This window comes from Bufo gargarizans, chromosome 6 (assembly GCF_014858855.1).
Source record: "Bufo gargarizans isolate SCDJY-AF-19 chromosome 6, ASM1485885v1, whole genome shotgun sequence".
In the NCBI taxonomy this organism is placed as follows: domain Eukaryota; kingdom Metazoa; phylum Chordata; class Amphibia; order Anura; family Bufonidae; genus Bufo; species Bufo gargarizans.
Window position 1 is genome coordinate 360,455,500 of NC_058085.1, and position 22,879 is coordinate 360,478,378.

The window sequence follows — 22,879 nt, forward strand, 5'->3', positions numbered from 1 at the left end:
GAATTAGACTGGGATATGGCCAAAAAATAACCACACTATTGCTGGTTAAATGCACTTGGTGACGGGCGCAGCTTGCCCCTGATGTAGTATATGGCCAAAAAATAAACAGACTATTGCTGGTTAAATGCACTTGGTGTGACAGCTTCACCCTGATGTAGGCTTTAGCCAAAAAACAACCACACCATTGAGGGTTAAATGCACTTGGTGACGGGCGCAGCTTGCCCCTGATTTAGTATATGGCCAAAAAATGAACAGACTATTGCTGGTTAAATGCACTTGGTGTGACAGCTTCACCCTGATGTAGGCTTTAGCCAAAAAACAACCACACCATTGAGGGTTAAATGCACTTGGTCGCAGCTTGGATGCACTTGGTCGCAGCACCGCACAAGACACAAAATGGCCGCCGATCACCCCAGAAAAAAGTGACTGACAAACGGTCTGGGCAGCCTAAAAACAGTGAGTGAGCATTTGAATTTCAGCAGCTCAATGATGCACAGCTGCAGATCGATCGATTAATCAAGTGAAGTCCTTTGGAGGAGTTAATCTGCCTAATCTCGCCCTACTGTCGCAGCCGCAACCTCTCCCTACGCTAATCAGAGCAGAGTGACGGGCGGCGCTATGTGACTCCAGCTTAAATAGAGGCTGGGTCACATGGTGCTCTGGCCAATCACAGCCATGCCAATAGTAGGCATGGCTGTGACGGCCTCTTGGGGCAAGTAGTATGACGCTTGTTGATTGGCTGCTTTGCAGCCTTTCAAAAAGCGCCAAGAAAGCGTCACAAAAGCGCCAAGAAAGCGACGAACACCGAACCCGAACCCGGACTTTTACGAAAATGTCCGGGTTCGGGTCCGTGTCACGGACACCCCAAAATTCGGTACGAACCCGAACTATACAGTTCGAGTTCGCTCATCCCTACTGATCAGTTCTTTTCCGGTATAGAGCCCCTGTGACGGAAATCTATGCCGGAAAAGAAAAACGCAAGTGTGAAAGTACCCTAACAGAGAATAGTTACATCTATGTAATTATTATGCATGATTATTTTTCCTCAATAGAAGTGCTCTCTTCAGCTTTGTCTCAAATTATTCTTCCATTTCTGTTGCCTGGACAAAAACAACATTACAAATAACTCAATAGAACAGCAATGTCAAAAGGTGAAAGTGTTACGACAGCTCAAGTACAAGGAATGTTGCTTTAATGTCCGCAGTATGTGTCAGCTTCCTTATTGACTAAAGGATTATGATAGGTTGTGGCAACAATTCTCTATAAGTATATAAGGGAATCTAATGTGCTGAACCATTCATCAGTCAAGATGGAGACCCTGACTATATTACTTCTCTGTGCCCATCTGACTTTGAACCTTCCCTCAGTAATAGGTGAGCAAAGATGATTTTCAGTCATTAATAATTTTATAGACTAGTACTAATATATATATATATATATATATATATATATATATATAATATATATATATATATATATATATATATACACATACATATATACATATTATATAAGGATAAAGAGACAGCACTCCAAAAATACGTGGAAAAAGTGGATGTCTTTATTCAGCCATGTTATCAGCAACGTTTCAGCTCTACTCAATGGAGCCTTTTTTACTCCAAGGCTCCATTGAGTAGAGTTGAAACGTTGCTGATAACATGGCTGAATAAAGACATCCACTTTTTCCACGTATTTTTGAAATGCTGCCTCTTTATCCTTTTTACATACGGAGGATCCTGGTCACTAATCACTGGAGAGTGCTACTTTTTGATATATATACAGGTCCTTCTAAAAAAATTAGCATATTGTGATAAAGTTCATTATTTTCTGTAATGTACTGATAAACATTAGACTTTCATATATTTTAGATTCATTACACACAACTGAAGTAGTTCAAGCCTTTTATTGTTTTAATATTGATAATTTTGGCATACAGCTCATGAAAACCCAAATTTCCTATCTAAAAAAATTAGCATATTTGATCCGACCAATAAAAGAAAAGTGTTTTTAATACAAAAAAAGTCAACCTTCAAATAATTATGTTCAGTTATGCACTCAATACTTGGTCAGGAATCCTTTTGCAGAAATGACTGCTTCAATGCGGCGTGGCATGGAGGCAATCAGCCTGTGGCACTGCTGAGGTGTTATGGAGGCCCAGGATGCTTCGATAGCGGCCTTAAGCTCATCCAGTGTTGGGTCTTGCGTCTCTCAACTTTCTCTTCCCAATATCCCACAGATTCTCTATGGGGTTCAGGTCAGGAGAGTTGGCAGGCCAATTGAGCACAGTAATACCATGGTCAGTAAACCATTTACCAGTGGTTTTGGCACTGTGAGCAGGTGCCAGGTCGTGCTGAAAAATGAAATCTTCATCTCCATAAAGCTTTTCAGCAGATGGAAGCATGAAGTGCTCCAAAATCTCCTGATAGCTAGCTGCATTGACCCTGCCCTTGATAAAACACAGTGGACCAACACCAGCAGCTGACATGGCACCCCAGACCATCACTGACTGTGGGTACTTGACACTGGACTTCAGGCATTTTGGCATTTCCCTCTCCCCAGTCTTCCTCCAGACTCTGGCACCTTGATTTCCGAATGACATGGAACAGTCCAGTGCTGCTTCTCTGTAGCCCAGGTCAGGCGCTTCTGCCGCTGTTTCTGGTTCAAAAGTGGCTTGACCTGGGGAATGCGGCACCTGTAGCCCATTTCCTGCACACGCCTGTACACGGTGGCTCTGGATGTTTCTACTCCAGACTCAGTCCACTGCTTCCGCAGGTCCCCCAAGGTCTGGAATCGGTCCTTCTCCACAATTCTCCTCAGGGACCGGTCACCACTTCTCGTTGTGCAGCGTTTTCTGCCACACTTTTTCCTTCCCACAGACTTCCCACTGAGGTGCCTTGATACAGCACTCTGGGAACAGCCTATTAGTTCAGAAATTTCTTTCTGTGTCTTACCCTCTTGCTTGAGGGTGTCAATGATGGCCTTCTGGACAGCAGTCAGGTCGGCAGTCTTACCCATGATTGCGGTTTTGAGTAATGAACCAGGCTGGGAGTTTTTAAAAGCCTCAGGAATCATTTGCAGGTGTTTAGAGTTAATTAGTTGATTCAGATGATTAGGTTAATAGCTCGTTTAGAGAACCTTTTCATGATATGCTAATTTTTTTTAGATAGGAATTTTGGGTTTTCATGAGCTGTATGCCAAAATCATCAATATTAAAACAATAAAAGGCTTGAACTACTTCAGTTGTGTGTAATGAATCTAAAATATATGAAAGTCTAATGTTTATCAGTACATTACAGAAAATAATGAACTTGATCACAATATGCTAATTTTTTTTTGAAGGACCTGTATATATATATACACAAGTGAAACTCGAAAAATTAGAATATTGTGCAAAAGAATATTTATTTCAGTAATGGCAATTTAAAGGAATTGCATTAATGCAGCTTAAAATTTGAATTTTGTGAAAAGGTTCAATATTCTAGGATCAAAGTGTCCCACTCTAGTCAGCTAATTAATCCATACCCCCTGAGCAAAGGGGATCTGAGATTGTGACTTTGGGGTCTCATAAGCTGTAAGCCAATGTCATCCAAATTATACCAAATAAAGGCTTGAAATATCTCGCTTTGCATGTAATGAGTCTCATATGTTAGTTTCACCTTTTAAGTTGCATTAGGCTTCATGCACACGACAGTTTTTTTTCACGGCCCGCAAAAACGGGGTCCGTGGGTCCGTGATCCGTGACCGTTTTTTCATCCGTGGGTCTTCCTTGATTTTTGGAGGATCCACGGACATGAAAAAAAAGTCGTTTTGGCGTCCGCCTGGCCGTGCGGAGCCAAACGGATCCGTCCTGAATTACAATGCAAGTCAATGGGGACGGATCCGTTTGATGTTGACACAATATGGTGCCATTTCAAACGGAGCCGTCCCCATTGACTTTCAATGTAAAGTCTGGAGTTCTTTTATACCATCGGATTGGAGTTTTCTCCAATCCGATGGTATATTTTAACTTGAAGCGTCCCCATCACCATGGGAACGCCTCTATGTTAGAATATACTGTCGGATATGAGCTACTTCGTGAACCTCAGATCCGACAGTATATTCTAACACAGAGGCGTTCCCATGGTGATGGGGACGCTTCAGGTTAGAATACACTACAAACTTTGTACAAGACTGCCCCCTGCTGCCTGGCAGCACCCGATCTCTTACTGGGGGATATGATAGCACAATTAACCCCTTTAGGTGCGGCACCTAAAGGGGTTAATTGTACTATCATATTCCCCTGTAGGAGATCAGGGCTGCCAGGCAGCAGGGGGCAGCCCCCCCCCTCCCCAGTTTGAATATCGTTGGTGGCACAGTGTGCCAACCACCATCGGCCCCCCTCCCTCCCTCTATTGTATTAAATCGTTGGTGGCACAGTGTGCCAACCACCATCGGCCCCCCTCCCTCCCTCTATTGTATTAAATCGTTGGTGGCACAGTGTGCCAACCACCATCGGCCCCCCTCCCTCCCTCTATTGTATTAAATCGTTGGTGGCACAGTGTGCCAACCACCATCGCCCCCCCCCCCTCCCTCTATAGCAGTAACATTGGTGGCAGTGTGCGGTCTCAACAGTAGAAGATTCATACTTACCGGCTTGCTGCTGCGATGTCTGTGTCCGGCCGGGAGCTCCTCCTACTGGTAAGTGAAAGGTCTGTGCGGCGCATTGCTAAAGAACTGTCACTTACCAGTAGGAGGAGCTCCCGGCCGTTCACAGACATCGCAGCAGCAAGCAGGTAAGTATGAATCTTCTACTGTTGAGACCGCACACTGCCACCAATGTTACTGCTATAGAGGGAGGGGGGGGTGGCGGGGGGGCGATGGTGGTTGGCACACTGTGCCACAAACGATTTAATACAATAGAGGGAGGGAGGGGGGGGCGATGGTGGTTGGCACACTGTGCCACCAACGATATTCAAACTGGGGAGGGGGGGGGGGGTCTGCCCCCTGCTGCCTGGCAGCCCTGATCTCTTACAGGGGAATATGATAGTACAATTAACCCGTTTAGGTGCCACACCTGAAGGGGTTAATTGTGCTATCATATCCCCCTGTAAGAGATCGGGTGCTGCCAGGCAGCAGGGGGCAGTCTTGTACAAAGTTTGCAGTGTATTCTAACTAGAAGCGTCCCCATCACCATGGGAACGCTTCTGTGTTAGAATATACTGTCGGATCTGAGTTTTCACGAAGTGAAAACTTAGATCAGAAAAAGCTTTTATGCAGACGGATCTTCGGATCCGTCTGTATGAAAGCAACCTACGGCCACGGATCACGGACACGGATGCCAATCTTGTGTGCATCCGTGTTCTTTCACGGACCCATTGACTTGAATGGGCCCGTGAACCGTTGGCCGTGAAAAAAATAGGACAGGTTATATTTTTTTCACGGCCTCGAAACACGGGTCACGGGCGCGGTGTAAAAACGGTGCACAAGCCGAGTTTTCTACGGCCCCATTGAAAGTCAATGGAGCCGCAGAAAAAAACGGAAAACGGCACAACGGCCACGGGTGCACACAACGGTCGTGTGCATGAGGCCTTACTGAAATAAATTAACTTTGCACAATATTCTAATTTTTCGAGTTTCACCTGTATATATGTAAAGTTTATCTGTACATGGTAACATTTCAAAATCTCTTCAAAATGACACCTTTTTGAGAAGACCACCCCTTGTCTAAACCAGATTGACTCTGACAGGTCACTTTCCAATGCAAATTTGGGATCTCAAAAAAGTATCACTATATCTTAGGGCTCAGGCACATGAACAGATTTTCTTTCCATGTCCGTTCAGTTTTTTTTTTGCGGACCGTATGCAGAACCATTCAGTTCAATGGGTCACCCAAAAAACGGAAGTTACTCCGTGTGCATCCCATTTCCGTATGTCTGTATTTCTGTTCTGCAAAAAAATAGAACATGTCCTATTATTGTCCGCATCACGGATAAGGATAGGACTGTTCTATTAGGGGCCGGCTGTTCTGTTCCGCAAAATACAGAATGCACATGGACATCATCCGTATTTTTGCGAATTCGTTTTTTGTGGACCACAAAATACATACAGTTGTGTGCATGAGCCCTTATCGTGTTTTGTTTAAATCTAGGTTTTCCAGGTTCAAGACCAGACATAGTTTTAGCAGTTGGACTAGCAACATGATTTTTGGGGGGAATTATTTCTATACACATAGGGGCTCATTTATCAAATCTGCTACACCAATTTTATGGTGTAAAAAATGTTATAAAAGATGGCTGAGTGTGAAATTTGATGCATATTTTTGTGAAATTTGGTAAAATTTTGCAGCATTTGCTGAGCCTCCACACTTTTAGAAGTGGAGTGAAAAGTAGGTCAGAATTTCAGATTAGAACACGTTTAAGGCTACTTTCACACTAACGTTTTTCTTTTCTGGCATAGAGTTCCCTGCACAGGGGCTCTATACTGGAAAAGAACTGATCAGGCATATCCCCATGCATTCTGAATGGAGAGTAATCTGTTCAGGATGCATCAGGATGTCTTCAGTTCAGTCATTTTGACTGATCAGGCAAAAGAGAAAACCGAAGCATGCTACGGTTTTATCTCTGGCGACAAAAACGGAAGACTTGACGGAATGCCAGCATTTTGTCCCATAGGAATGTATTAGTGCCGGATCCGGCATTCAAAATACTGGAATGCCGGATCCGTCCTTCTGGACTGCGCATGCGCAGACTGAAGAAAAGGTGGAGATCAGGATCCTGATCAGTCTTACACATGCCATCAGTTGGCATACTTTTTGCCTGATCCGGCAGGCAGTTCCCGTGACGGAACTGTTTGCCGGATCTCTCTGCTGCAAGTGTGAAAGTAGCCTAAGTTTCAGTTATGATGTCTGACATTTTACAAAGTCACAAAAAAGTTTTATCTCCAAGCCAGGAGACCCCCTGGTGTACATAAAGACATACACCACATTGCATTTGCGCCAAATATAATATTTCTGTGCGCCATTTTATACATTTGGAGCAACCTCACAAAGCAAAGAGAGACTAAAAACTCTAACCAAAAACAGCACAAATGATACATTTCCCCCAAAATGTATTATTTTTTAGATCTATTTCTTAGACCTAATACAAACAAACAAACAAACAAACCTTTTTTTACATTTTAGCATTTTTTTCTAGTAATAATACAGTATCACCCTAAAATACACTTTTTATTTGAGAATGTAATTGTCTCCCGTATCTTCTATCTGCACAGCAGCGCCGTCTGTAGCAGACGTTTGCCCAGCACCAGTGACCATCATTGCTATCAGGGCTGTGCGGTGGCTAGTTATACCCAGTGCAGCCTCCTAGGACCAACACCCTGGCAATCATGTGACTAGTCACATGGGTACTATGGCATTTAGGGGCAGCAGCAGCTCTACTACCACTACCCCATACTTGGAGCTCATTGAGGATGCAAGAGCAGAGAAGAGAGAAGCGATGAAGACAGAAACAGCCTTTGACAGCAGGGGAGGCAACACTTGGCTGCCTGAGCTAAACATATACCACAGTCTATATAGTGTAATGCAGTATTTTGGTTAGATACAAACAATACCTTGAATAGAAAGGAAAACAAAAATAGGGAAGAAGTTGGGGGGGGGGGGTTAAATGAGTAAAAAAAATACACCAAATTTGATATGTTTGCACCATCTTTTGTTGTAAAGTAGTGCTGGTGTAAGGAAACTATAACAAAAAATTGCTCCAAGTTAACCGTCCTGTGAGCACTAGTTGGATAATGTTGGAGCCATTTTCTTGGCCTCATAAAATGACATACTGTAGGACAGTAATAATAAGTATTTTATCATGATCCGCTTAATGTTTTTATTCAACGTAACAAAGTTTTTCTTTTTCTTTCTTCGTGTATCTAGGAGCTGATACAACTGGTAAGTATAATACATTCAATGTCCAGCAGAATTACAATGAGGTGCTGATACAGTCTGATGTGACTCCTTGGGTTGCTCACCGTACAGCCGGTGTGATATCGTTTTTCATAGAAAAGCACCATGTTCTCTAATCTTGTACAACGCCTTACACAATGGCTGTATATTGTGCAGGAAAGTCTGCATTTCACTAGGTTGTCACTTGTTCTGAATTCTCTTGAAATGTATCCAATATATTGTGTTTTATCATGATCATTACATTTGCCACAACTTAATGTAACAAAGTTTTACTTTCTTCATTGTGATATTTCCAGTTGATCCAGATCTTCTTATCACCAGTAAGCATTATCTATCTATATCTATCTATCTATCTATCTATCTATCTATCTATCTATCTATCTATCTATCTATCACACATGATACATCCTACAAAATTGTCTCATATTTTAACCATAACAGTTTGGGGTGTCTACTGTAACTCAGGGTATACAATACAATTGTTATTTTTCCCTGCATATGCTGCTGATGTTACTGTATTCTCCAGCCGTCATCTATATTCATTTCTATTGCAGTAATTACAAAGTGACAAAGTACTTGCCCCCAGAAAGTAACAGTCCCCACACTTTACAGCCTATACAGTAATAATGACCCATGTGGGCTCCTTAATTTAGTGTCCATTAAGTGCCCCTTTCATTCGTGATAATGCCCCAATACCCTATGCTCCCCCATGTTGTTCGTACAAAAAGCAGTGATGTCATTGTGTTGCCTACTCTGGGGCACTGATTTCTTGCACATGGTCCTGGTGAACTGTGAACTAGAAGAAGGAAAATGGTATGGTCTTCCTGCTCTAACATAGGTTTCTGTGATGCCTATGCAGTTGAGATTGGTGTTCACCTGGGGATCACCAAACCACCCCTGCGTAGTTGCTGATCTTCAAAGACGGTCCCGGGCCAAAAGCAGACCGGCTAATGTAAGCCCCACCCGTAAGTGATCATTCACATTGTGTTTGGACGTTCCCAGGGTGGGCCTTATTTCCCTCGAATTTACTAACTAAAATATTGGTAAATATCTCCCTGGTGGGCCCCACCATGTAAATAAGCCTTCCACTCCCTACATTCCATGGCCTGCCATTACCTTTTTATCATCTTAATTTAAATTAACCCCAACCATTGTATGGCAATGTATGTTGATATCATATGGGCATTGAATTATGAAATGCAACGCTAACTTTCTGAAGCCAAAATGTTGTCATATGTGATTCAGTCTCATTCCCTTGAATATGACTAAGCTGCAGTACCAGACACATCTGCTGTCACAGTGCAGTTCACTGTGTCACTGGGGGCTTGCTGCAGCCTTCTACTGTGCGAACTACTGTATGGCCTGTGAATGTGTGTCCTCCCCATGTCTGCATCACAGTGCAGTTCTTGACACTGTTGCCGTGCAGGCTGTCTGCAGAGTTTTTGTGTACTGGCTGCAGGCTTTCTCCTGTGTTTGCTGGTTGCTTGGGAATGCATGCTATTTGATCCTGTGAGCTGTGGGTTTGGGGTCAGTCTGTCTCCAGCTTTGCTGGTTGCAGGAGCTATGCACCTGACCTGGGGAGATTCCATCTGCCCCATCTGTTTGGTCACCTAGTGAGACATCAAGGTCACCATGTCCGGTTCCATGTCTTGGTGCAGCTGTCTGTTCGCCCATGGACTAACTTCGCATGGGGAACAGCAGGGCTGGCTTCAGGTTCATGTGGGCCCTTGGATAATAAATCCCAATGGTCCTCCTTGAGTCATTTTTGTACATTTACATGTCCCTCTGTGGCTCCCACACAGTATAATGACCCCCCAATGCCCCCAAACACAGAATAATGACCCCCAGTGGCCCCACACGCAGTATAATGACCCCAAAGTAGCCCTCTATAAGTAATATTATCCCCCAGTCGCCCCCATTCATAATAATGACCCCCAGTGGACTCCACACTGGGGGTTATACTGTATGGAGGGGAAACTGGAGGTCATTATACTGTATGGTGGTCACTGGGGGTCATGATATTGAATGGGGGCTCTGGTGGTCATCATACTGAATGGAGTGTCATTTGGGATCATTATACTAAATGGAGGGCACTGGGGGTCATTATACTGTGTAAAGGGCCCTCACAGTGTAATGACCCCCCCAGTGGCCCCCTCACATACCTATCATTGCTGGAGCACAGGGGAGCCAGCGGTCCTGTCATTCACTAACCGCAGCTCCCTGCGATCCTCCTCTCCTCAGGCCCGCTGCAGCAGTGTGACATATGCCATGACGTCACTGCTGGGCCGGGCCTGGAGGAGAGAAGGAGCTGTGCAGTGATGTAGCTAGAACTGACTGACTTTTTTACAATGGAACTGTATGGTGAAGGGATGCCAATGTACGGCATCAGTCTGAGGCATCTGTTAATGCATACATTTTTGGTATACATTAAATGGATGGCAAAAATAGGATGTTAACCCAGCCCTAGTGTCAGAATAAGCACCAGTACACAGCGGAGCAGCGTGGCGGAGAGGGGAGGCCTCCATATACTGACAGAGCGCTAACTGGTCCTGGTGGTCAGGGATGTGGACTGTGTTTCCCGAGGATCATTTTCTACTGGGAAATACAGGGCACAGTATATTACACTATAAAGATATTAGCCCTACCCCCGAATAATAATACAATTAGGGGGTCATTTATTATATAGAAATACGTCTATATTAGGCGTATTTCTGACACAAATTGTGTCGCAAAGGCCAGTTTTAAAAAGGTGGCGTGGGCAGGGAAAGGGATACAGTTATGGCCATGAAGTTATTTGATACCACCGCCATACAGTGACCGGATTACACCTCTGTACAGTGACCGGATAACACCGCTATACAGTGACCGGATAAAAGGGTATAAGAGGGCACAGTACAGGGAATGACTAGGGGAACTGTACAGCATATGATAAGAGGACACAATGCAGGGTAAAAGGGGGCACAGTATGGGGTGAGGGGCACAGTCACATGACCCTGTGATGTTAGAAGGTCCTTATGGTGAATGCGGTTCAGACGCCACCATAATGAGAGGTAGAGGAGTGAAACAGGTGCCCGGGGCCCTGGATGGATAGGTGGGGTGAACACAGAAAGTAGGTGGAAGGGGCTCTGAGGGGATTCAGGTGTCATGGAAGCAGTAAAACAACTAAATAGCATGAAGCAGAATCCAGTAGCAGCTTAAAAATTCCCCCCCCCCCGTCCCACAGAGAAGAGACAGTCGCAGTGCAGACTCACTGACAAACTCTGCGTGTCTGAAGCTGGTAAGGGAACCTGCTGCTCTGCTGAACGGAGTGAAGAGGGGGCGTGTCTGAAGCTCTGCAGCAGCCCCCTCATGTGACTCAGAGGGCCCACCAGAGGGGTACTGCGTAAGTGAAATGACAGCAATGAGTGCTTCCATCTGTATTGATGGAAGTGCTCATAGTGCAATGAGCAGGACCGCGGTACGGTTACGCTGACGCCAAATTATGCAGTGGGTCAGGATATGGGTATAATAGTCTATAGTTGTCTTCATGACGCCAATTGCAGCATGCGCAGGGTACTGTCACAGGGCCCTTTAAGGTGTTATAACTCACGCCCCAGGTTAGGAATGCCAGAGTGGTATAATGTCTCTGTATGGTAGTGGTTATGGTGTCAACGGTGTCTCCTACCTGGGTACGGCTGGACTCCTGGATCCTGGCTCACTTGCAATAAGTTTAGTGTAGTGATAGTAGGAGTAATAGAGGAATTTTCAGCAGAAATTGAGATCCAGACCATTGGTAAAATTCAAAATGGTCTTTACTGATTGTAACTTTCATCCAAACAAGATTCAGCTTTAGTCTTAGGTCCCAGCAGGTATTGGCAATAGTTGGCAGGAATTTATCTTCTGCTCTATCAACCTGGAGCTTGCAGGAAAGGACTTCTGCTTTGTAGCTCTAAACCTGTGTCAGGAATTGGGCTTCTGCACTTTCTATCTTCTGCTGTCTGGGGACTGACTAGCTGAAGAGGAATATGGCTTCTCCTGGGTCTCTGGACTTTACTCACAGTTATCTTATCAGGGGATGATTTCTTTCTGGAACCAGAGTTTGTCTGCTTGCTTCATCCAGCCGAGGCTGCAGGGCTCAGGCTGGGGATGATGATCAATGTCTCAGCCGAGACAAGATCCTGGCATAGTTCCATATATCTGGGAGCTCCAAACACACACAGCCTTCCCCAACAGGGGTGGCTGGCACCCTGCCTCTAACTTCCTTCTCCACCCATGAGGCAGGAACTATTCCAGCTTAGATGTACTAAACTGAACCTAAGTCCTTGCTAACACATGGCTGCCACCTGCTGGTGAACATGGAAATTGGACCAATATACATTTAGCATGGTTTTATGCACATCTGTGAATGACATAATGTAAAATCAAATCAGATGACAAAGTAAATACTTTAAGGAGGTTGTAGCGGGGTAAAAGAGTTTAGTAACACAACTCTGGGGTGTTACAATATTAGCTCAGTGGGGCCCCTCAGGAGCAGTGGGCCCCAGCATTTGCCCGGGTTTGCCGGGTGCAGACGCTGACCCTGGGGAACAGGCATCTGCTAGTCCGGTTCTGTGTTTTGTGGTGCAACTGTCTGTTCGCCCATGGACAAACTCTGCATGAGGAACAGGCATCTGCTAGTCCGGTTCTGTGTTTTGTGGGGCAGCTGTCTGTTCGCCCATGGACTAACTCCATAGGGGCACAGGTATCTGCTAGTCCAGTTCAATGTCTTGTGTGCAGTTCTGTCTATTCGCCACTGGTCTAACTCTGCATGTGGAACAGGCCTCTAATAGTCCTAGTCGGTAAGAGGGCTCCTGGGTTCTCCATTGGGAGGATATCTAGTCTGTGTGCAGCTCTGCCTGTGACCACCATGTGTTGTTCCACATGGAGACCAGGCATCTGTTGTCTGCCTGTTTGGACAGCTCTGCCTGTGACCGCAATATGTCGTTCCGCATGGGGTCCAGGCATATGTGTGGGTTCCAGTTCGTGTGCCTGGGTTACAGTCCATTGTTTGTTTGTACCACTGGTGCTTGCACCCACAGTCTCTGCAGTTAAGTGGCCAAGTGCACCGGGACCATCCTGGAGGTGTGACCAGTGAGACTTTGGCTAAGCTCATCCCCACCATCTGGGGCTCTGTGAAGAACAAGGCTCACTGAGCCTCTGCCCTCTGGGTTTGGCACAAGTCAAACAGGTGCACTTGTTCCAGTTGTATTACCTGCCACTGGTCCCTTACCTGCTGGACCAGTTTCCTGCTCTGTCTGGTACCTGTAAATAAAGAATTTGTGTTGGTCTTTGCCTTGTCTGATTGCTTGCCTTGAGTTGTTTGCCTGATATATGTTCTAGGAGTCGTAGTCCTGTGACTTCTGATTCCACTTATAGCATCAATGATTACATACGTTTTAGTGAAGTCTCATCAATATGTTTTCTTTATACCCCATTCAGAATCTCTAGAAACAACTTCAGGTAAGAAAACAATACAGCATAAAATATACAGTATAACCGTAGCCTATAATATACAATAAAGTCTAATGGAAGCCATTCAAAGCCGGGTTATTCTGCTGATCTCTTATATATATCAAAATAAATTTCTGTTGTCCATCTGTTTGTCTGTTCTTTGTGCATGGCCAAATGACTAGACCAATCTGCACTAAACTTGGCATATACAGTTGTGTTCAAAATAATAGCAGTCAGACATCACTAACCTGATCAATCACTGTTTTTGGTGGAAATTATATTTCAAGGGAACACCAAAACTACTTCCCATAGAAATATAACCGACCCATATATGGTCAAATTACAATACCAATAAAAAATATATGGATACTCACTAAATCACCTAGAATAATGTATCAAGACAAGATCTAATCATATCATACAAAATTTTATGATAAGCACTATAGTACACATGATTGACAAAACACACAATTAAATCCCAATGGACCCCCTTGAGGCATTTTTGTACATTTACATGTCCCTCTGTGGCTCACACACAGTATAATGACCCCCAATGCCCCCAAACAGAGAATAATGACCCCAAGTGGCCCCACACACAGTAAAATGACCACACAGTGGCCCTCCATAAGTAATAATAGCCCCCAGTCGCCCCCATTCATAATAATGACCCCCAGTGGACTCCTCAGTGGGGGTTATACTGTATGGAGGGGGAACTGGGGGTCATTATACTGTATGGTGGTCACTGAGGGTCATTATTTTGAATGAGGGCTCTGGTGGTCATCATATTGAATGGAGTGTCATTGGGGATCATTATACTAAATCAGTGCTTCTCAAATAGTGGGGCTCGTAAAGGGGGGCTCGTTCAGGGCCGGCCTTTGGGGTGTGCGGGCTGGGCGCCGGGCGGCCGACAGCTCGCAGTGTAATATGCGGCAGGGAGATGAGCGCTTCCATTGTGGAAGCGCTCATCTCCCTTCCTCTGATCAGAGGCCGGCGCAGGCGCTGGACGCGATGTATGGAGCGGGGGCCGGAGGAGGGACTGGGAGGAGGAGCTGGGGGCCGGCAATAGCGGTGGGGCGGTGCTGTCACTGTACTATAGCCCCGCCCCACCGCTCCCTCCGGTATACTAATATAAAATGTATTATTGAATTAAAAGTTATTAAACATGCCCCCCTCACTCCTAATAGTGCCGTATATCCGAATTTCTTCTGTATAATGCCGGCAGGCAGGCCGGGCGGCCGGCGCGTCCCTCAGTGATGTCACGTGCCTGCGCCGCCTGCTTTATGAATGAAGCAGGCGGCGCAGACAAGTGACGTCACTGAGGGACGCGCCGGCCACCTGGCCCGCCTGCCGGCATTATACAGAAGAAATTCGGATATATGGTACTATTAGGAGTGAGGGGGGCATGTTTAATAACTTTAAACGGCGGCGGGCACATGGAATCTGTGGATGGCACAGTTAAGGGGTGGGGGTCTGTGGATGGCACTGTTATGGGCTGGGGGGGCACTGTGGATGGCATTGTTATGGGGTGGGGGGTCTGTGGATGGCACATATATAACAGTGCCAGCCACAGATCCCCCTGTAACAGTGCCAGCCACAGATCCCCCCCATAAGTGTCCGTCATCCACAGATCCCACCATACTATTTACAGTCGCGCGGGGGGCGCAAAATGTTTTCTTCTTCCTAGGTGGGGATGACAGAAAATAATTGAGAAGCACTGTACTAAATGGAGGGCACTGGGGGTCATTATACTGTGTAAGGGGCCCTCACAGTGTAAGAGTTTAGTAACACAACTCTGGGGTGTTACAATAGCAGCTCAGTGGGCCCCCTCAGGAGCAGTGGGCCCCAGCATTTGCCTGGGTTTGCCGGGTGCTGATGCCGACCCTGGGGAACAGGCATCTGCTAGTCCGGTTCTGTATTTTGTGGTGCAACTGTCTGTTCGCCCATGGACTAACTCTGCATGGGGAACAGTCATCTGCTAGTCTGGTTCCGTGTTTTGTGGTGCAACTGTCTATTCGCCCATGAACTAACTCTGCTAGTCTCTGCTAGTCTGGTTCTGTGTTTTGTGGGGCAGCTGTCTGTTCGCCCATGGACTAACTCCATAGGGGCACAGGTATCTGCTAGTCCAGTTCAATGTCTTGTGTGCAGTTCTGTCTATTCGCCCATGGACTAACTCCGCATGGGGAACAGGCATCTAATAGTCCTAGTCTATGCCTTCGGTAACAGGGCTCCTGGGTTCTCCATTGGGAGGACATCTAGTCTGTGTGCAGCTCTGCCTGTGACCACCATGTGTTGTTCCACATGGAGACCAGGCATCTGTTGTCTGCCTGTTTGGACAGCTCTGCCTATGACCGCCATATGTCGTTCAGCATGGGGTCCAGGCATATTCTTGTCTGTTTTGGCAGCACTGCCTGTGACCGCCATGCATCCATTCCGCATGGGGTCCAGGCATCTGCTTGTGTTCAGGTTCCCATTTGTCTTGTATGAACTGTGTCCTGTGCAGTTATGTGTGGGTTCCAGTTCGTGTGCCTGGGTTTCAGTCCGTTGTTTGTTTGGACCACTGGTGCTTGCACAGTCAGTCTCTGCAGGTAAGTGGCCAAGTGCAATGGGACCATCAAGGAGGTGTGACCAGTGAGACTTTGGCTAAGCTCATCCCCACCATCTGGGGCTCTGTGAAGAACAAGGCTCACTGAGCCTCTGCCCTCTGGGTTTGGCACCAAGTCACACAGGTGCACTTGGTCCAGTGGTATTACCTGCCACTGGTCCCTTACCTGCTGGTCCAGTTTCCTGCTCTGTCTGGTACCTGTGAATAGTGATGAGCGGCAGGGGCAATATTCGAATTCGCAATATTTCACGAATATTTGGGCGAATATTCGCTATATATTCGAGAATTCGCTAATTTATGATCTCCAGGCATTATTTTCTTGATTGCGAAAATTCGCATAAAATTTGCATACAAATTTCCACATAAAAATTTGCATGAACTGGTATTTTCACCAAAATCGAATATTCGCAATTGCAAATATATTTTGCGATATTCGAAATATTCGCAAATTCTCGAAGTGCCGATATTCGCGATTATAATTTGCAATTCGAATATTCGTGATCAACACTACCTGTGAATAAAGAATTTGTGTTAGTCTTTGCCTTGGCTGATTGCTTGCCTTGAGTTGTTTGCCTGATATATGTTCTAGGAGTCGTAGTCCTGTGACTTCTGATTCCACTTATAGCATCAATGATTAAATACGTTTTAGTGAAGTCTCATCAATATGTTTTCTTTACACCCCATTCAGATACTCTAGAAACAACTCCAGGTAAGAAAACAATACAGCATAAAATATACAGTATAACTGTAGCCTAAAATATACAACAAAGTCATAATGGAAGCCGTTCAAAGCCGGGTTATTCTGCTGATCTCTTATATATATCAAAATGAATTTCTGTTGTGCATCTGTTTGTCTGTTCTTTGTGCATGGCCAAACGACTAGACCAATTTGCACTAAACTTGGCATATACAGTTGTGTTCAAAATAATAGCAGTCAGACATCACTAACCTGATCAATCACTGTTTTTGGTAGAAATTATATTTCAATGAAACACCAAAACTACTTCCCATAGAAATATAACCGACCCATATATGGTCAAATTACAATACCAATAAAAAATATATGGATACTCACTAAATCACCTAGAATAATGTATCAAGACAAGATCTAATTATATCATACAAAATTTTATTATAATCACTATAGTACACATGATTGACAAAACACACAATTAAAATCCCAATAAAAAAAAATCTCTAGAACTGATGGTGCATGATTAGTGGACTTCAACTATAGATGATAAGATAATAAAGTGCAAAGTGCAAATATGCGGTCAGCAGCAATAATTGAAGAGGTAGATCTGAATTGTAGCCGACTACAAATCAGATGGACCCAGATGAAACATACAAAAAACAAAACGTCACAGTTTTGACACCCACAAGGTGCAAAAGAGCTCAGCATTCAATAAATAAAATAAATAAAAGAAACAGTAAACAATGTACATGAGAGATACCAATGCAATTATACTGAACACAGAATAGTCAACAACCAAGTGCACGCACCACCAGTGTCACTACATGGCAAATATTTACTAGCAAGTGTAGTAGAGTAATTGAAACCCAACAGTCATGACATGCTGCTGATTTTCTGTAATTCAATCACTTATTGAAAGGGGCATGTTCAAAATAATAGCAGTGTGGAGTTCAATGAGTGATCTCATTCATTCTTTAAAAACCGGTGGCAATTATTGCCCCTTAATGTAAGGAAGGAAGGCAGAAAATGTTGTACATGCTGGTTACAGTGCATTTCTCTCTGAAATTCTGAGGAAATGGGTCGTTCCAGACATTGTTCAGAAGAACAGCATACCTTGATTAAAAAGTTGATTGGAGAGGGGAAAACATATAAAGAAGTGCAGAAAATGATAGTCTGCTCAGCTAAAATGATTGCAAATGCTTTAAAATGGCAATCAAAACCTGAAAGACGTGGGAGAAAGCAAAAAACTACCATTCGAATGGATAGAAAAATAGACAAAATGGCAGTACTCAGCCAACAATCAGCTCCAGGAAGATCAAAGAAGGTCTAAAGTTACCTGTAAGTACTGTTACAATTAGAAGACACCTATGTGAAGCCAAGCTATCTGCAACGCAAAGTCCCACTGTTGAAAAAAAGACATGTGCTGAAGAGGTTACAATTTACCAAAGAGCACATTGACTGGCCTAAAGATTGTTCTTTTTGGGTCTAGTGGCCGGAGACAGTTTGTCAGACGACCCGCAAACACTGAATTTGAGCCACAGTACACTGCGAAGACATGATGGCACAAGCATCATGATATGGGGATGTTTCTCATACTACGGTGTTGGGCCTATTTATCGCATACCAGGGATCATGGATCAGTTTGAATACATCAGAATACTTGAAGAGGTCATGCTACCTATGCTGAAGAGGAAATGCCCTTGAAATGGGTGTTCCAACAAGACAACGACCCCAAACACACCAGTAAACAGGCAACATCTTGGTTCCAGACCAACAAGATTGACGTTATGGAGTGGTCAGCCCAATCCCCGGATCTTAATCCAATAGAAAACTTGTGGGGTGACATCAAAAATGCAGTTTCTGAGGCAAAACCAAGAAACAGAGAAGAACTGTGGAGTGTAGTCCAATCCTCCTGGGCTGGAATATCTGTTCACAGGGATCAGAAGTTGGTTGACTCCATGCAACACAGATGTACAGCAGTTCTCAGAAACAGCGGTTATACAACTAAATGTTAGTTAAGTGATTCAAAGGAAAGCAAATTCTTCAAAATTTTTCAGTTTATATAGTGAATGTTTGAGTTTGTAAAGAACAATACAAATACTGCTATATTTTTGAACAGTCTAATATTTACTTTTCTTAAATTGGAACAATACATATTTAATATATTTTTCTTCCTGTTTTGATTTGGAATAGAATGTGTAGTGTTCCCAATGCATTTGTGTGTATGGAAATAAAAGCTATTAGAAGGATTTTGAGCTTAATTAACTTTTTTAAATACACTGCTATTTTTTTTAACACAACTGTAGGTAAATCAATTGCAAAGGTTTTAGACCGGGGTTCAGCTCTCTAGGACCTACCGTTCTTGATATATATTTTTTTTAAAAAGCAAATGGGGCAAGTCACATGACCCATACTAGCCAAAAGAAGGTTGTAGGTTCTTCATTATTTGACTAACTGACCCCTATTGGTCAATAGAAGCTTGCAGGTTTCCATAACAACCCAGAATTTTTTCTTTACTATTATAGGGACATTGTGCATGTCAGTGTTAGGCTACTTTCACACTAGCGCTATTATTTTCTGGTATTGAGATCCGTCATAGGGTCTCAATACCGGAAATAAATGCTTCTGTTTTGACAAAACGTAACTGAACAGAACGGAGTGCTTCAAAATGCATTCCGTTCCATTCTCATACCGGAGAGCAAACCGCAGCATGCTGGGATGCGGAGCAAGATGGATCCGTCATGGCCCCACAATGCAAACCAATGGGGACGGATCTGTTTTCTCTGACACAATAGAAAACTGATCGTCCCCCATTGACTTCCAATGGAGTTCATGACGGATCCGTTCATAATGGATGCAGATAGTTGTATAATTAGTAACGGAAGCGTTTTTGCTGAACCCTGCCGGATCCAGCAAAAACGCTAGTGCGAAAGTAGCCTTAACCACAAAGAGCAAAAAAAATACACCTGTGCGAAGCTGGGTCATTCTGCTAGTATTAAATAAAAATAAACACCGAATACAATGGGCTCACTGTTGAAATGAATCCAAGAAGGTGTACAGTATGGACTGAAAACCCATAAAAAGACAATAATGACACCTTGCAAGGCTATATGGAAAACATCTTCATTAGCATATCTTTTAGTGATGGCAGAAGTATTAGAAAATTCCATTCAGCTGCTTCGTCAAATTTTACAAATAAATTTGCTTTGTGACAACTTCATCGTGGCCAAAAGTTTGGAGAATTATTTAAATATTGGAAATTGGAAAAGTTGCTGCTTAAGTTTTTATAATAGCAATTTGCATTAACTCCAGAATGTTATGAAGAGTGATCAGATGAATTGCATAGTCCTTCTTTGCCATGAAAATTAACTTAATCCCCAAAAAAACTTTCCACTGCATTTCATTGCTGTCATTAAAGGACCTGCTGAGATCATTTCAGCAATCGTCTTGTTAACTCAGGTGAGAATGTTGACGAGCACAAGGCTGGATGGAGATCATTATGTTAGGCTGATCGGGTTAAAATGGCAGACTTAACCTGTTAAAAGGAGGGTGATGCTTGAAATCATTGTTCTTCCATTGTTAACCATGGTGACCTTGCAAAGAAACGCGTGCAGCCATCATTGCGTTGCATAAAAATGGCTTCACAGGCAAGGATATTGTGGCTACTAAGATTGCACCTCAATCCACAATTTATAGGATCATCAAGAACTTCAAGGAAAGAGGTTCGATTCTTGTTAAGAAGACTTCAGGGCGTCCAAGAAAGTCCAGCAAGCGCCAGCATCGTCTCCTAAAGAGGATTCAGCTGCGGGATTGGGGTACACCTCAATGCAGTAGGGATTGATTTGTGGTCCCTGGGGATTCATGGAGGAATCAAAACAGCTCTGAGAATGTGGAGGGACGCGCAAACTTAAGTGGGTCAAGTTGCCGGCATTGAGAGCATGCCCAGTCGAATTGCAGAGGTCCTGAAAAAGAAGGGCCAACACTGCAAATGCTGACTCTTTGCATAAATGTCATGTAATTGTCGATAAAAGCCTTTGAAACGTATGAATGAAGTGCGTGCAATTATATTTCACTACATCACAAAAACAACTGAAACAAAGATCTAAAAGCAGTTTAGCAGCAAACTTTGTGAAAACTAAGATTTGTGTCATTCTCAAAACTTTTGGCCACGACTGTACTGGGTTCATTGTACTCCTCAGATGCCGCGATCATGTATACATAACGGTGTAAAACAAAAAAAGAAATAAATCATACGTACCTACTCCATTTGCTTGTAACGGGCTGGCCGCTGCCATCTTGCTTGAAATGCTGGTGGGAAATCTTGTGCGGTCCGAAATGACGTCATCAGGCCTGGATGGTGTCGTCATAAATCAATGTGTATGGGATTTCGTCATAGATCTTCAAGCAAGATGGCGATGGCCGGCCCGTCGCAAGCAAATGGACCAGGCATGTATGACTTTTTTTTTTTTTTTCACTATATTGATTCACTACCATGAGGCACGAGGAAACTCGGCTTCACGGCGAATCAAATTTATCCTAAAAATCGGATCAAAATTTGTGGACTTCATATCACCCAACACGAATATCTTTTAAAAAGTAAAACCCACAAATACACAAGAGGGTGCCATCACATAAAGGGTTACAGCTAATCAAATGCCAGATCCAAGACTACATCTATTTCAATAATTAAGCCTAAACAATGTTATAAAGCCACAAGATTCTAAGTATTGGAAAACTGCTAAATATGACGATAAATAAGGAAAATCCAAGTAAGGATTAAGAGGCCTCTGGACAAAACTACGTTGGGAGAAGGGCATCTCTAACATGGTTGGTAAACTATTTTGATTTTCCTTGTTATCTTACTTATTTATCGTCCGGTACTTATAATCTTGTGACTTCACAATTCCACCACAGCTTTATGGGTTTTGTTTTTACAGTGTTTCCTATGCAGTAAACCTTACCTGTTACTTTCATTCTCTGGGTTATTATGATTACAACAATACCACATAATGTTTGGGGTTTTATGCTGAAGAAAAAAGTTTGGAAAAAACGAAGTTTACTTTGCATCACATAGTAACATAGTACATAGTACCATATTCTTACCCACATAACTTTTTAATTTGTATGTGTACAGAGCTGTGTGGGGTCTCATTTTTTGCCGGTTGATCTGTACTTTTCATTGATGTCATTGGGGTGTCTGTGCGACCTTTTGATCACTAAACGTATTAACTTTTTTGTGGGGGGTAAAGTGACCCAAAAAACAGCAAATCAAACATTTTGCTGCCCCCCCCCCTCCCTCTGTTTTGCCGTTTGCCGCGTGGGATTAATATTTTTATATTTTACTAGTACGGGCATTTTCTCATGCAGCAATGTCCATGATGTTTATTTTTTATTTATTTAATATTTATTATAATATACTTACTCATATAGTACTGACATATTCCACAGCGCTTTACAGACATTAGCATCCTGCTGTCCCCTCAGGCAATTAGTGTGCATAGACTGAAATCTATGACAACCTTGCAGCAGGCATAGATTTCATTCATTATTTATCATAAAATCATGACAAATGAGCAAGGACTGATGGCCCCTCGCACACAGTGCATTAACACTCCATGCCCCCAATTTTGGAAAGTGGCAAGGGAAAAGTAGAAATGCCTCTTATGCCTTAATTTAGGTGCAATGGTGTTTAACAAGTCACAAACCATTTTTTTTACGCCCCAGAAATTATTGTAAAGCCCCTAAAGTTTTCTTATGTGTTGATAAATCAGGAACTTGATACATTAAATGCATGACCTATTCTACTATGATACAGATAATGCCTGATGTATCCTACTAAATGACATCATCTTACCTTACTGTGTTTTAAGAACGTGTCATAAAACTATTATATAAAAGTATGTAGGCTCTATTTGAAAGTATTACTGTATGTAATATTATTCTTTACAATTGAGCTGCAATTACAAGGGGGCTGGCGTAGATTTAGACAAGTGTAAAGTCCGCCTAAGTTTTGAGAGGTCGGCGCTTCTACATAACTTAGGAGTATGAACCGCCAGCGTAGGAACGGTGTCTACAATAAATCGCCGGTCTTCATAAATGTCCCCCATTGTTTTTAGTGCATTTAATATTTCTCCATAGACTTTAATGAAACATCTGGCCACACAAAATATGAAAAACACAACAT

General features: G+C 43.5%; 1 protein-coding gene across 1 annotated transcript in view; it reads left to right on the plus strand.

The window, feature by feature from the left end:
- The first annotated feature begins 1,294 nt into the window (after nucleotides 1–1,294).
- The window catches only part of LOC122939959 (deleted in malignant brain tumors 1 protein-like), a 63,290-nt gene continuing 41,705 nt past the window's right edge, over nucleotides 1,295–22,879 (plus strand). The window contains exons 1-5 of the mRNA XM_044296185.1: nucleotides 1,295–1,373; nucleotides 7,901–7,915; nucleotides 8,227–8,250; nucleotides 13,388–13,408; nucleotides 16,690–16,710. Of these exons, the coding sequence (XP_044152120.1) occupies nucleotides 1,310–1,373; nucleotides 7,901–7,915; nucleotides 8,227–8,250; nucleotides 13,388–13,408; nucleotides 16,690–16,710 (145 nt within the window). The 5' untranslated portion in view covers nucleotides 1,295–1,309. The remainder of the gene's footprint in view (nucleotides 1,374–7,900; nucleotides 7,916–8,226; nucleotides 8,251–13,387; nucleotides 13,409–16,689; nucleotides 16,711–22,879) is intronic.